Source organism: Oncorhynchus keta, chromosome 37 (genome assembly GCF_023373465.1).
Source record: "Oncorhynchus keta strain PuntledgeMale-10-30-2019 chromosome 37, Oket_V2, whole genome shotgun sequence".
Classification (NCBI taxonomy): domain Eukaryota; kingdom Metazoa; phylum Chordata; class Actinopteri; order Salmoniformes; family Salmonidae; genus Oncorhynchus; species Oncorhynchus keta.
Genome location: NC_068457.1, coordinates 3,560,916 through 3,573,760, shown reverse-complemented (window position 1 = coordinate 3,573,760; position 12,845 = coordinate 3,560,916). Strand labels below are relative to the sequence as shown.

At 43.0% G+C, this 12,845-nt stretch overlaps 3 protein-coding genes across 4 annotated transcripts in view; 1 reads left to right on the top strand and 2 right to left on the bottom strand.

The window, feature by feature from the left end:
• The window catches only part of LOC127916587 (uncharacterized), a 184,401-nt gene that overhangs the window by 10,421 nt on the left and 161,135 nt on the right, over positions 1 to 12,845 (bottom strand). The window lies entirely within an intron of this gene.
• The window catches only part of LOC118370066 (gastrula zinc finger protein XlCGF17.1-like), a 246,728-nt gene that overhangs the window by 166,918 nt on the left and 66,965 nt on the right, over positions 1 to 12,845 (top strand). The window lies entirely within an intron of this gene.
• LOC127916583 (zinc finger protein 501-like) lies at positions 1,606 to 10,786 on the bottom strand. Its single transcript, XM_052498873.1, has 2 exons — positions 10,267 to 10,786; positions 1,606 to 2,819 (listed from the first exon to the last, which is right to left on the bottom strand). Exons 1-2 carry the CDS (start codon positions 10,517 to 10,519, stop codon positions 1,681 to 1,683), a joined length of 1,392 nt encoding a protein of 463 aa, XP_052354833.1. The 5' UTR covers positions 10,520 to 10,786; the 3' UTR covers positions 1,606 to 1,680.

The window sequence follows — 12,845 nt, the reverse complement described above, 5'->3', positions numbered from 1 at the left end:
CTCAGGGCAGTCATTCTCCCAAACTCTCTCTTGTGATCAGAAAAGTTGGCCCAACTTTGACGTCATCGCCCCCACCCTCCCAAGCAGTTACAGTTCTGGGAACAGTCTCTCTGCCTTCAGCGTGATCTCAGCTTTCAATGGGGCTTCTCATTGTGAGAATCGCGCGCTCACGAGAGTTTTGGCTGGCCGAAACCTTTCGGTCACGCGAAAAAACAGGTCACTTTTATGCACGCTCTGGTCAAGTCCTGTCTTTTTTCCAAGATCGATTAAACGGTGCCTGTGTTTCTGTTCGTCCTCACGATTGCTGTACACCTTTATAACATGTTAAAGCTTGATTATGAAGTTAGTTTGACAAGTTTAATCGACATATAATATGTAAGTTCGACGTTTTGGTGCGCATCCACTTGACTTTTGGCTACATTTCAACCGAAATGTGTCGTTTTTGAGAACCGAAAGACACAGACTCCAAAACTAAAAGCTGTTTTTGGTAAGTATAATTCCTTCCAGGTTTTTTGATGGAAAAACAGCAAAGGTAAGGGAATATTTATGTGGTAAATTTGGGTTTATGTGGACTCCAAGATAGAGGAGCCATAATGCTACTTTTTGAGCGCCACTCATAGTATAGCCTAGTGAACGAAACCTGTAACATTAAAAATAAATGTAACACAGCGATTGCATTCAGAAGAAGTGTATCTAACTATATATATGTAGAACATGCATATTTAGTCAAAGTTTATGATGTGTATTCCTTGTTAGCTGACGTTATCTGCCGGAGCTATCGTCATTTCTCAGGACATTTGAATAGCATTTTTTGAACGATGCATCAATGTAAACAGAGATTTATGGATATATATAGCATATTATTGAAAAAAAAACATAAATGTACTGTGTAACATGTTATATTACTGTCATCTGATGAAGATTTCAAAAGGTTAGTGAAATTATTTTTCTTTTAATCCTGCGTTTGTTGATTGCATATTTTTTCCAACTTGGCTATGCAAATGAGCTATGTCTGCGGTGGTGGTTTGACATAAATATGTGCTATGTTTTCGCCGTAAAACATTTTAGAAATCTGACTTGCTGGGTAGATAAACAAGTTGTTTATATTTCATTTGAGCTATTGGACTTGTTAATGTGTGGAGGTTAAATATTTTTAGGAATATTTTTGCGTTCCATGCGCCACCTTCCAGCTGAACGTGGGGGGGGGGGATTCCATGCTGTCACTGCGTCCATGTGTATAGGCTGCAAGTACCTTGAAATTAAGTTGTTTTCAAGTCATTGAAAAAACAACCAGAAAATACATCTTCTCAACTTTCACTTTCAACCGAACATATATTGGACATCGGGCATAGTGTTATTTTCAACGTCTTTCCAATTACATTTTGCTCATGGGAATAGTGCAATGTCAAAACACAATAACCAATATGTAGAAACAGTTTGGGATATATTGTAAACCTAAACATTTTGAAGTGTTGCATTTTGATTCAAGTGGGTCACCAAAGTTGTAAGTGTAACACAACTCTATTTTTGCTAAATAGTACTCTTTCAATTCAGAGCAAAAGTTTAGGGTTCTACATTCTGACATTCCTTAAAATACTGCTCCTACAATGTTAAAACATTCTTTATTGTGACTAAAATACTTCCACAATATTAAAAACATTCTACATTATTTCATTGATATCATGAAACAACTACATGTATTTTCTGATGTTTAGTCAGAGATCTTTTATCAGAGTATCTCTTCCCACATTGATTACAGCTGTGAGGTTTCTCTCCTGTGTGTGTTCTCTGGTGAGATACCAGGCTGCTTAGCTGAGTAAAACTCCTCCCACATTGATCACAGCAATAAGGTTTCTCGCCTGTGTGTATTCTCTGGTGTACAGTCAGAATGCCAGATGAAGCAAAACTCTTCCCACATTGATTACAGCTATACGGTTTCTCTCCTGTGTGTGTTCTCTGGTGTGATATCAGGCTGCTTAGCTGAGTAAAACTCTTCCCACATTCAGCACAGCTACAGGGTTTCTCTCCTGTGTGTGTTCTCTGGTGTGATGTCAGACTGGTTGACTGAGTGAAACTCTTCCCACATTGACCACAGCTATAAGGTTTCTCTCCTGTGTGTGTTCTCTGGTGTGATATCAGGCTGGTTGAATGAGTAAAACTCTTCCCACATTGAGTACAGCTATAAGGTTTCTCTCCTGTGTGTGTTCTCTGGTGTGTTGCTAGACAGCCAGATGTACCAAAACTCTTCCCACATTGACGACAGCTATAAGGTTTCTCTCCTGTGTGTGTTCTCTGGTGTGTTGCTAGACAGCCAGATGTACCAAAACTCTTCCCACATTGACGACAGCTATAAGGTTTCTCTCCTGTGTGTGTTCTCTGGTGTGATATCAGGCTGGTTGAATGAGTAAAACTCTTCCCACACTGACTACAGCTATACAATTTCTCTCCTGTGTGTGTTCTCTGGTGTATAGTTAGATAGCTAGATGTCGTAAAACTCTTCCCACATTGATCACAGCTATAAGACTTCTCTCCTGTGTGTGTTCTCTGGTGTTTTGTCAGACAGCCAGATGTGCCGAAACTCTTCCCACATTGATCACACCTAGAAAGTTTCTCTCCAGTGTGAATTATTTGATGTATCTTAAGGTCTACTGAAGAGTTTAATATTTTCCCACAGTCAGAGCAGCAGAAGGATTTCTCTCCTGTGTGTACTCGCTGGTGTTTCTTGAGGAGTTCTGATCTGGAGAGACTTTTCTCTGCCTCGTCAGCATCATGATGTTGTTGAGGCTCCCCAGAGGATCCACGATTGTCCCGTCTCTCTCCTGTGTGAATGACAAAGTCAGACAGATGGTTAAAGGCCCACAACAGCAGAAATCCACTGTTTATTTGAGGTAAAAAGTGATGCCCAGAGCATACCCATGAAGTTGTACAACAAATGATGTCTGTCAAATTATTTGACAATTAAGACAGTCATGTTAGGAACAAGCCATATTTTGTCTTGTTTTCACTTTAGTAGTAACTAGAAATAAGTTATTAAAGTTGTTGCAATCCAAAGCAGTGTGCCTGACAACTATTGGTCTCCAATATAGGCCTTTTTCTGTGTTTGCTAAAATTGCAGCATGAGGGCAATGCACACACAACTTGGTTGCAGAAACTCCGCCATGCTAATGAGGAAACCACTAGTTATACCAATACTGTAGAACAGTGGTTCCCAAACTTTTTATAGTCCCGTACCCCTTCAAGCATTCAACTTGCAACTTCGTACCCCCTCTTGCACCAGGGTCAGCGCAATCTCAAATGTTGTTTTTTGCCATCATTGTAAGCCTGCCACACACACACTATACAATACATTTATTAAACATAAGTTTGTCACAACTGTGATCTGTGCCTGTATTTAGTTGTCATGCTAGTGAGGGAATCCACTCTCACATAGGTACGTGGTAGCAAAGGGTATCGGGTGTCTTAACAGCGCGATTTGCCAAGGCAGGATACTCTGAACGCAGACCTATCCAGAAATCTGGCAGTGGCTTGTGATTAAATTACATTTTCACAGAACTGCTTGTTGCAATTTCGATGAGGTTTTCTTGTTCAGATTGCGGTAAGTGGACTGGAGGCATGGCATGAAAGGGATAATGAATCCAGTTGTTTGTGTCATCCGTTTCGGGAAAGTACCTGCAAAATTGCGCAGCCAACTCACTCAGGTGTTTCGCTACATCACATTTGACATTGTCCGTAAGCTTGAGTTAATTTGCACACAAAAAAATCATACAATAATGGAAAGACATGTGTGTTGTCCTTGTTAACGGAGACAGAAGAGCTCCTACTTCTTTAATCATAGCCTCAATTTTGTCCTGCACATTGAATATTGTTGCGGAGAGTCCCTGTAATCCTAGGTTCAGATCATTCAGGTGAGAAAAAACATCACCCAGATAGGCCAGTCGTGTGAGAAACTCGTCATCATGCAAGCGGTCAGACAAGTGAAAATTATACTCAGTAAAGAAAACTTTAAGCTCGTCTCTCAATTTTAAAAAACGTGTCAATACTTTGCCCCTTGATAACCAGCGCACTTCTGTATGTTGTAAAAGCGTTACATGGTCACTGCCCATATCATTGCATAGTGCATAAAATACATGCAAGTTCAGGGGCCTTGCTTAAACAAAGTTAACCATTTTCACTGTTATGTCCAAAATGTCTTTCAAGCTGTCAGGCATTCCCTTGGCAGCAAGAGCATCTCGGTGGATGCTGCAGTGTACCCAAGTGGCGTCAGGAGAAACCGCTTGTACGCGTGTTACCACTCCACTATGTTCCCCTGTCATAGCTTTTGCGCCATCAGTACAGATACCAACACGAGCAGCAGCTACGTTTGGCTATATATGGACCGTTAGTAGAATTCCCGCGAGAGAGTAACGGTTAATGTGATTGACTCTTGTTACTACTTCCGGGTTGGAGCGAGCGGTCGCATCTGCACTTCGGTCCGCAGGTAGTATAACTTTTCATTACATTTCATTATAGTACAACGGTTTGATTTGTCTAATCTTAGCAATTTCTTCTTAGCTAGCTACATAGCCGTCTTTGTATCAAAGATAATTGCGTAATTATCGTATTTCGTCGTCCTAACGTAGTCTACACTGCTATCTGCCCAGCAGCTAGCCAGCTACCAAACGTCCACCGTCTACCGAATAGCAGCACTGTAGAAACTATTACACTCAACTGAACGACTTGATTAGTGTAGTGTTAGCTAGCTACATAGTTGTCTTTGCTGTCTTCGTATCCAAGATAATTGTGTAGTTTAGAGTGTGTAGTCTTAGAGTGATTATCTTAATTTACCGAGGTTAGCTAGCCAGCTATTTGTCGTCCTTAACGTAGGAGACACTGCTAGCTAGCCAACAGCTCGCCAACGTCTACCGAATAGAACTTCAACAACCCGGTCGCATTCCGCTTCACTCCACAGGTAGTATCACATTTTCATTTCATTTCATTACAGCACAACGGTTTGATTTGTTTGATCGTAGCTAGCTACATAGCTAGCTACATAGCCGTCTATTGTCGTTCTTTTAACGCAACGTAACGTAATCAACACTGCTAGCTAGCCAGCTAGCCCCCGAATAGCAGCACTGTAGAAACTATTACACTCAACGGAACGACTTGATTAGTGTAGTGTCAACAACGCAGCCACTGCCAGCTAGCCTACAAAGTCAACAACGCAGCCACTGCCAGCTTGCCTACTTCAGCAGTACTGTATCATTTTAATCATTTTAGTCAATAAGATTCTTGCTACGTAAGCTTAACTTTCTGAACATTCGAGACGTGTAGTCCACTTGTCATTCCTATCTCCTTGCATTAGCGTAGCCTCTTCTGTAGCCTGTCAACTATGTGTCTGTCTATCCCTGTTCTCTCCTCTCTGCACAAACCATACAAACGCTCCACACCGCGTGGCCGCGGCCACCCTAATCTGGTGGTCCCAGCGCACGACCCATGTGGAGTTCCAGGTCTCCGGTAGCTTCTGGAACTGCCGATCTGCGGCCAACAAGGCAGAGTTCATCTCAGCCTATGCCTCCCTCCAGTCCCTCGACTTCTTGGCACTGACGGAAACATGGATCACCACAGATAACACTGCTACTCCTACTGCTCTCTCTTCGTCCGCCCACGTGTTCTCGCACACCCCGAGAGCTTCTGGTCAGCGGGGTGGTGGCACCGGGATCCTCATCTCTCCCAAGTGGTCATTCTCTCTTTCTCCCTTACCCATCTGCCTATCGCCTCCTTTGAATTCCATGCTGTCACAGTTACCAGCCCTTTCAAGCTTAACATCCTTATCATTTATCGCCCTCCAGGTTCCCTCGGAGAGTTCATCAATGAGCTTGATGCCTTGATAAGCTCCTTTCCTGAGGACGGCTCACCTCTCACAGTTCTGGGCGACTTTAACCTCCCCACGTCTACCTTTGACTCATTCCTCTCTGCCTCCTTCTTTCCACTCCTCTCCTCTTTGACCTCACCCTCTCACCTTCCCCCCACTCACAAGGCAGGCAATACGCTCGACCTCATCTTTACTAGATGCTGTTCTTCCACTAACCTCATTGCAACTCCCCTCCAAGTCTCCGACCACTACCTTGTATCCTTTTCCCTCTCGCTCTCATCCAACACTTCCCACACTGCCCCTACTGGATGGTATCGCGCCGTCCCAACCTTCGCTCTCTCTCCCCCGCTACTCTCTCCTCTTCCATCCTATCATCTCTTCCCTCTGCTCAAACCTTCTCCAACCTATCTCCTGATTCTGCCTCCTCAACCCTCCTCTCCTCCCTTTCTGCATCCTTTGACTCTCTATGTCCCCTATCCTCCAGGCCGGCTCGGTCCTCCCCTCCCGCTCCGTGGCTCGACGACTCATTGCGAGCTCACAGAACAGGGCTCCGGGCAGCCGAGCGGAAATGGAGGAAAACTCGCCTCCCCTGCGGACCTGGCATCCTTTCGCTCCCTCCTCTCTACATTTTCCTCCTCTGCCTCTGCTGCTAAAGCCACTTTCTACCACTCTAAATTCTAAGCATCTGCCTCTAACCCTAGGAAGCTCTTTGCCACCTTCTCCTCCCTCCTGAATCCTCCTCCCCCTCCTCCCTCTCTGCAGATGACTTCGTCAACCATTTTGATAAGAAGGTCGACGACATCCGATCCTCGTTTGCTAAGTCAAACGACAATGCTGGTTCTGCTCACACTGCCCTACCCTGTGCTCTGACCTCTTTCTCCCCTCTCTCTCCAGATGAAATCTCGCGTCTTGTGACGGCCGGCCGCCCAACAACCTGCCCGCTTGACCCTATCCCCTCCTCTCTTCTCCAGACCATTTCCGGAGACCTTCTCCCTTACCTCACCTCGCTCATCAACTCATCCCTGACCGCTGGCTACGTCCCTTCCGTCTTCAAGAGAGCGAGAGTTGCACCCCTTCTGAAAAAACCTACACTCGATCCCTCCGATGTCAACAACTACAGACCAGTATCCCTTCTTTCTTTTCTCTCCAAAACTCTTGAACGTGCCGTCCTTGGCCAGCTCTCCCGCTATCTCTCTCAGAATGACCTTCTTGATCCAAATCAGTCAGGTTTCAAGACTAGTCATTCAACTGAGACTGCTCTTCTCTGTATCACGGAGGCGCTCCGCACTGCTAAAGCTAACTCTCTCTCCTCTGCTCTCATCCTTCTAGACCTATCGGCTGCCTTCGATACTGTGAACCATCAGATCCTCCTCTCCACCCTCTCCGAGTTGGGCATCTCCGGCGCGGCCCACGCTTGGATTGCGTCCTACCTGACAGGTCGCTCCTACCAGGTGGCGTGGCGAGAATCTGTCTCCTCACCACGCGCTCTCACCACTGGTGTCCCCCAGGGCTATGTTCTAGGCCCTCTTCTATTCTCACTATACACCAAGTCACTTGGCTCTGTCATAACCTCACATGGTCTCTCCTATCATTGCTATGCAGACGACACACAATTAATCTTCTCCTTTCCCCCTTCTGATGACCAGGTGGCAAATCGCATCTCTGCATGTCTGGCAGACATATCAGCGTGGATGACGGATCACCACCTCAAGCTGAACCTCGGCAAGACGGAGCTGCTCTTCCTCCCGGGGAAGGACTGCCCGTTCCATGATCTCACCATCACGGTTGACAACTCCATTGTGTCCTCCTCCCAGAGCGCTAAGAACCTTGGCGTGATCCTGGACAACACCCTGTCGTTCTCAACTAACATCAAGGCGGTGGCCCGTTCCTGTAGGTTCATGCTCTACAACATCCGCAGAGTACGACCCTGCCTCACACAGGAAGCGGCGCAGGTCCTAATCCAGGCACTTGTCATCTCCCGTCTGGATTACTGCAACTCGCTGTTGACTGGGCTCCTGCCTGTGCCATTAAACCCCTACAACTCATCCAGAACGCCGCAGCCCGTCTGGTGTTCAACCTTCCCAAGTTCTCTCACGTCACCCCGCTCCTCCGCTCTCTCCACTGGCTTCCAGTTGAATCTCGCATCCGCTACAAGAGACCATGGTGCTTGCCTACGGAGCTGTGAGGGGAACGGCACCTCAGTACCTCCAGGCTCTGATCAGGCCCTACACCCAAACAAGGGCACTGCGTTCATCCACCTCTGGCCTGCTCGCCTCCCTACCACTGAGGAAGTACAGTTCCCGCTCAGCCCAGTCAAAACTGTTCGCTGCTCTGGCCCCCAATGGTGGAACAAACTCCCTCACGACGCCAGGACAGCGGAGTCAATCACCACCTTCCGGAGACACCGGAAACCCCACCTCTTTAAGAAATACCTAGGATAGGATAAAGTAATCCTTCTCACCCCCTTAAAAGATTTAGATGCACTATTGTAAAGTGGCTGTTCCACTGGATGTCATAAGATGAATGCACCAATTTGTAAGTCGCTCTGGATAAGAGCGTCTGCTAAATGACTTAAATGTAATGTAAATGTAATTATTTGACTAGGCTACCTGTATTTGAGATTGTGTTGTTATAGTGCTGAACACTAGATGGTTTAATTTTATTTTTGGCAGTGAAATGAGGCCACTCAGGTGAGGAAAAAACCTCACCAAATGTATAGCCCTGTTGGAAAATAAAAATGGACTGTTTGAAAATGTGAAGAAAATGTATTATTTAAAAAAAATGTGTATCACATTTTTATTTGGCGTATCCCTGACGGCATAGCGTATACCCCAGTTTGGTAATACTTGCCATAGACCTACTGTACGACCCATAACTTCACCTTAAAAATAACATACACCTAGGACCATAAATCATTTAATATTTCAGATGAAACATGGAAACTAAATTGTATTTTTTCATGACATTTCATAACCTGATCACAAGATAATTTTGTGAATAATCCCACTAGGCTACTCTGTAATGTGTTGTCATTCTAAATGTCCTGAATAAGAAAATAGCTCTGTGTTGTACAATAGCCTATACATCAAGGAACAGTTCTATACACATTATGAGCTATCTATGTGTGCAAACAGACTAAACGAGACCCTACAGTAAATCAAGCAGACAATAACATTATAAACATCAATTTGTTAGGGATGGTTGGATCCAACGTGGAGCACAGCATAACTGTCTTTACCAGAGTAATGAATGAAGAAGCAATTTGATTGTTGTTGCATGTCGTGATGTTTGTCATGTGACTGTCATTTGAAAATGATTTCCTGGATCAGCCGATGAACATGTGACTGTAACTAAACAGCTACAGTATTAAGAATGATGTGTAATTATTGAAGAACCGCGCTAATGACAGTATCCATTTGGGTGTTGTCAATAAAGTTAAGGTGACTCTCCTTTTTTTAGAGGGTGGATCAGCTTAATATTGCGGAAAGAATGTTGCTTCCAATGTAATTGTCTGCATCATTTCCAATCCCCCATATTTTTTTGGTAAATATATATATCCATACACGCATGCATATATATACACCTATATACATACACATACCTATATAGACATACATACTTTTTAAAAGAATATACCTTTATTATTATTCCCAGCAAACCCTACTGCCGATCCCCCAATTGAAGTAAACTAATAAACACTTCTGCTTCTACCTTCAATCCATACATCTTATACACATTCTACAGACACAGTCTACGTTAAGGTGACTCTCAGTTAAAACCATTGGATTTTGCATACTCTGAAATTATTTAGGATTTCTGTGCCCATGAAAACTGTTTTCCCAGCGTAATATAAGGAAACACTAGGTAGAGTGCATTTCAGAGATCTGAATACAAAAAACTGTACTAATAGGACAATAACCTAAACCGCAAGGCCAAATCTACACTGGAGGAGTTTACCAAGATGACATTGAATGTTCCTGAGTGGCCTAGTTAGTTTGGACTTAAATCGTCTTGAAAGTCTATGGCAAGACTTGAAAATGGCTTTCTAGCTATGATCAACAACCAACTTGACAGAACAGGAAGGATTTTCAAAAAGAATAATGAATGATCCGTCACCTATTGGATGACATCACGACTTCCCATCAAGCTAACTCCTTGAATGCCTTACTATGACATCACTCACTCCTTCAGGTTTGCAGTGGTCTAAAAAAAAACTTTTGTATTTATATATGTTTTTTTTTAATCACTGGAGGACATCATGAACATTTTCAGGTGTAGAATGCCCTTTTAAAAATCACACATTAGTTCAACAAGTTTGAGTCCTAGAGTTTGTGTCCTTGATTTATAAGACAGTACTCACTGTATGTACTGGTGTTAATCAGATCAATGTCCCTGTTTTATAAGATAATACTCACTGTATTTTCTGGTGTTAATCAGTTCTCCAGTCTTCTCTTCTTCGTCCTCCTCTAGTGTGACAGTAATCTCCCCCTCTTCATCCTTCATTCCAAAACACGCGTCTTCATCTTCTTCTTTCACGGTAACAGCCTCACCCTCTACTTGTTTTTGTATTGTAACATCCTTCTCTTCCTTCTCTTCTTTCACAAGAGCTTCTTTCTCCGTCCAGCAGACCTCTTCTTTATCAGGAGGAGAGTAGTTTCGTGAACTCATGGTCGGGAATAACCGCTTGTTAGCATTAGCGACTAGACGAGTGCTAACTTAACCAGCCAGCTAGCTGACTTACAACGTAAATATTAAATTAAATGGGGTAGCTAGTTGTTTACACATAAGTATGTTTAAATCACAGTGGCAAATAAACCACGAAATTGTCTAAAGAACTTGAATGTTCCGACTTTGTTGGCTAGCGAGCTACCGAGGTGGCTGCAGTTGTTGAAGAAGCGTTCCGTCCACTAGATGACACGTCACACTAGAAACATCGCCTGAAATACACATATCGCCATCTGCTGTTTGGGGGGAGTAAAGGAGTTGAGGAGGGAAAACTTTTTGTCTTCTTCATTGAATTATAATATTATAAAGCAGTTTAGGGAAACGTTTTTTTCCTCTCCATTAAATAATAATATTATTTCAACACGTACAAAGAGCAACAAGTGTTTGATTAGTTCAGATTTTTTATGAGAATTTAAAACAGACTCTACATCAACTCCAAATCTGTATTTCTGATTCAGTCAAATAACTAGATATCAAAATAAGCACCTAGTTATTGATACCCTTGATAAAGATGAGCAAAAATGTATGTATTAAATAAATCAACTTTACCCACTACCAGGATATTTTAGCCCAAAACCTGGTTACCTCTCTGCTAGGAGGCTGATACTTGGCCATAAGTTGATATTCTAGCAAGACAAATCAACATCCACGAAGAAATGGTTAATCGGGCACAAAATCAACACTTTCTATGGCCATCTCAGTCTTCGGACTTGAACTCCATTGAAAACCTGTGGTTTGAATTTAACAGGGCAGTCCATAAGCGCAGACAAAATAAATCAAGGACCTGGAGAGATTCTGTTTGGAAGAATGGTCTAAGATCCCACCCAATGTGTTCTCTAATCTCATAAAACATTTGAGTGTCGTTATCCTCCCAAGGGGAAAGTACTGGAGTATTGAAAACATGGGTGGCAATAATTCAGACCCCTACCTTTGAGAATTACATGTTAATAATAATAATAAACTAAATCTCTTTCTCTGAGCAATTGTATTGCTATAAAATAATATAATTTCCTTTATTTTTTACATACACTATAGCTCAGTATTTTAATTCTTTATTTTATAGAGTCATTGTTGCTCATCATTATCAAGGGTGTCAACAATTTGTCCACCAATTTTAACCTCAATACTGCTGTTACATGGTGTAACAATACATCATGTAGATGTATATATTGAACAGACTCGGTCTATACTGCTCCTACATGGTGTAACAATACATAATTTAGATGTATATAATGAACAGACAAGGTCTATACTGCTCCTACATGGTGTAACAATACACCATGTAGATGTACAGTGCCTTGCGAAAGTATTCGGCCCCCTTGAACTTTGCGACCTTTTGCCACATTTCAGGCTTCAAACATAAAGATATAAAACTGTATTTTTTTTGTGAAGAATCAACAACAAGTGGGACACAACTTTCAGCTCATACAAGGAGAAGACTGATCAGAGATGCAGCCAAGAGGCCCATGATCACTCTGGATGAACTGCAGAGATCTACAGCTGAGGTGGGAGACTCTGTCCATAGGACAACAATCAGTCGTATATTGCACAAATCTGGCCTTTATGGAAGAGTGGCAAGAAGAAAGCCATTTCTTAAAGATATCCATAAAAAGTGTTGTTTAAAGGTTGCCACAAGCCACCTGGGAGACACACCAAACATGTGGAAGAAGGTGCTCTGGTCAGATGAAACCAAAATCGAACTTTTTGGCAACAATGCAAAACGTTATGTTTGGCGTAAAAGCAACACAGCTCATCACCCTGAACACCCTATCCCCACTGTCAAACATGGTGGTGGCAGCATCATGGTTTGGGCCTGCTTTTCTTCAGCAGGGACAGGGAAGATGGTTAAAATTGATGGGAAGATGGATGGAGCCAAATACAGGACCATTCTGGAAGAAAACCTGATGGAGTCTGCAAAAGACCTGAGACTGGGACGGAGATTAGTCTTCCAACAAGACAATGATCCAAAACATAAAGCAAAATCTACAATGGAATGGTTCAAAAATAAACATATCCAGGTGTTAGAATGGCCAAGTCAAAGTCCAGACCTGAATCCAATCGAGAATCTGTGGAAAGAACTGAAAACTGATGTTCACAAATGCTCTCCATCCAACCTCACTGAGCTCGAGCTGTTTTGCAAGGAGGAATGGGAAAAAATGTCAGTCTCTCGATGTGCAAAACTGATAGAGACATACCCCAAGCGACTTACAGCTGTAATTGCAGCAAAAGCTGGCACTACAAAGTATTAACTTAAGGGGGCTGAATACTT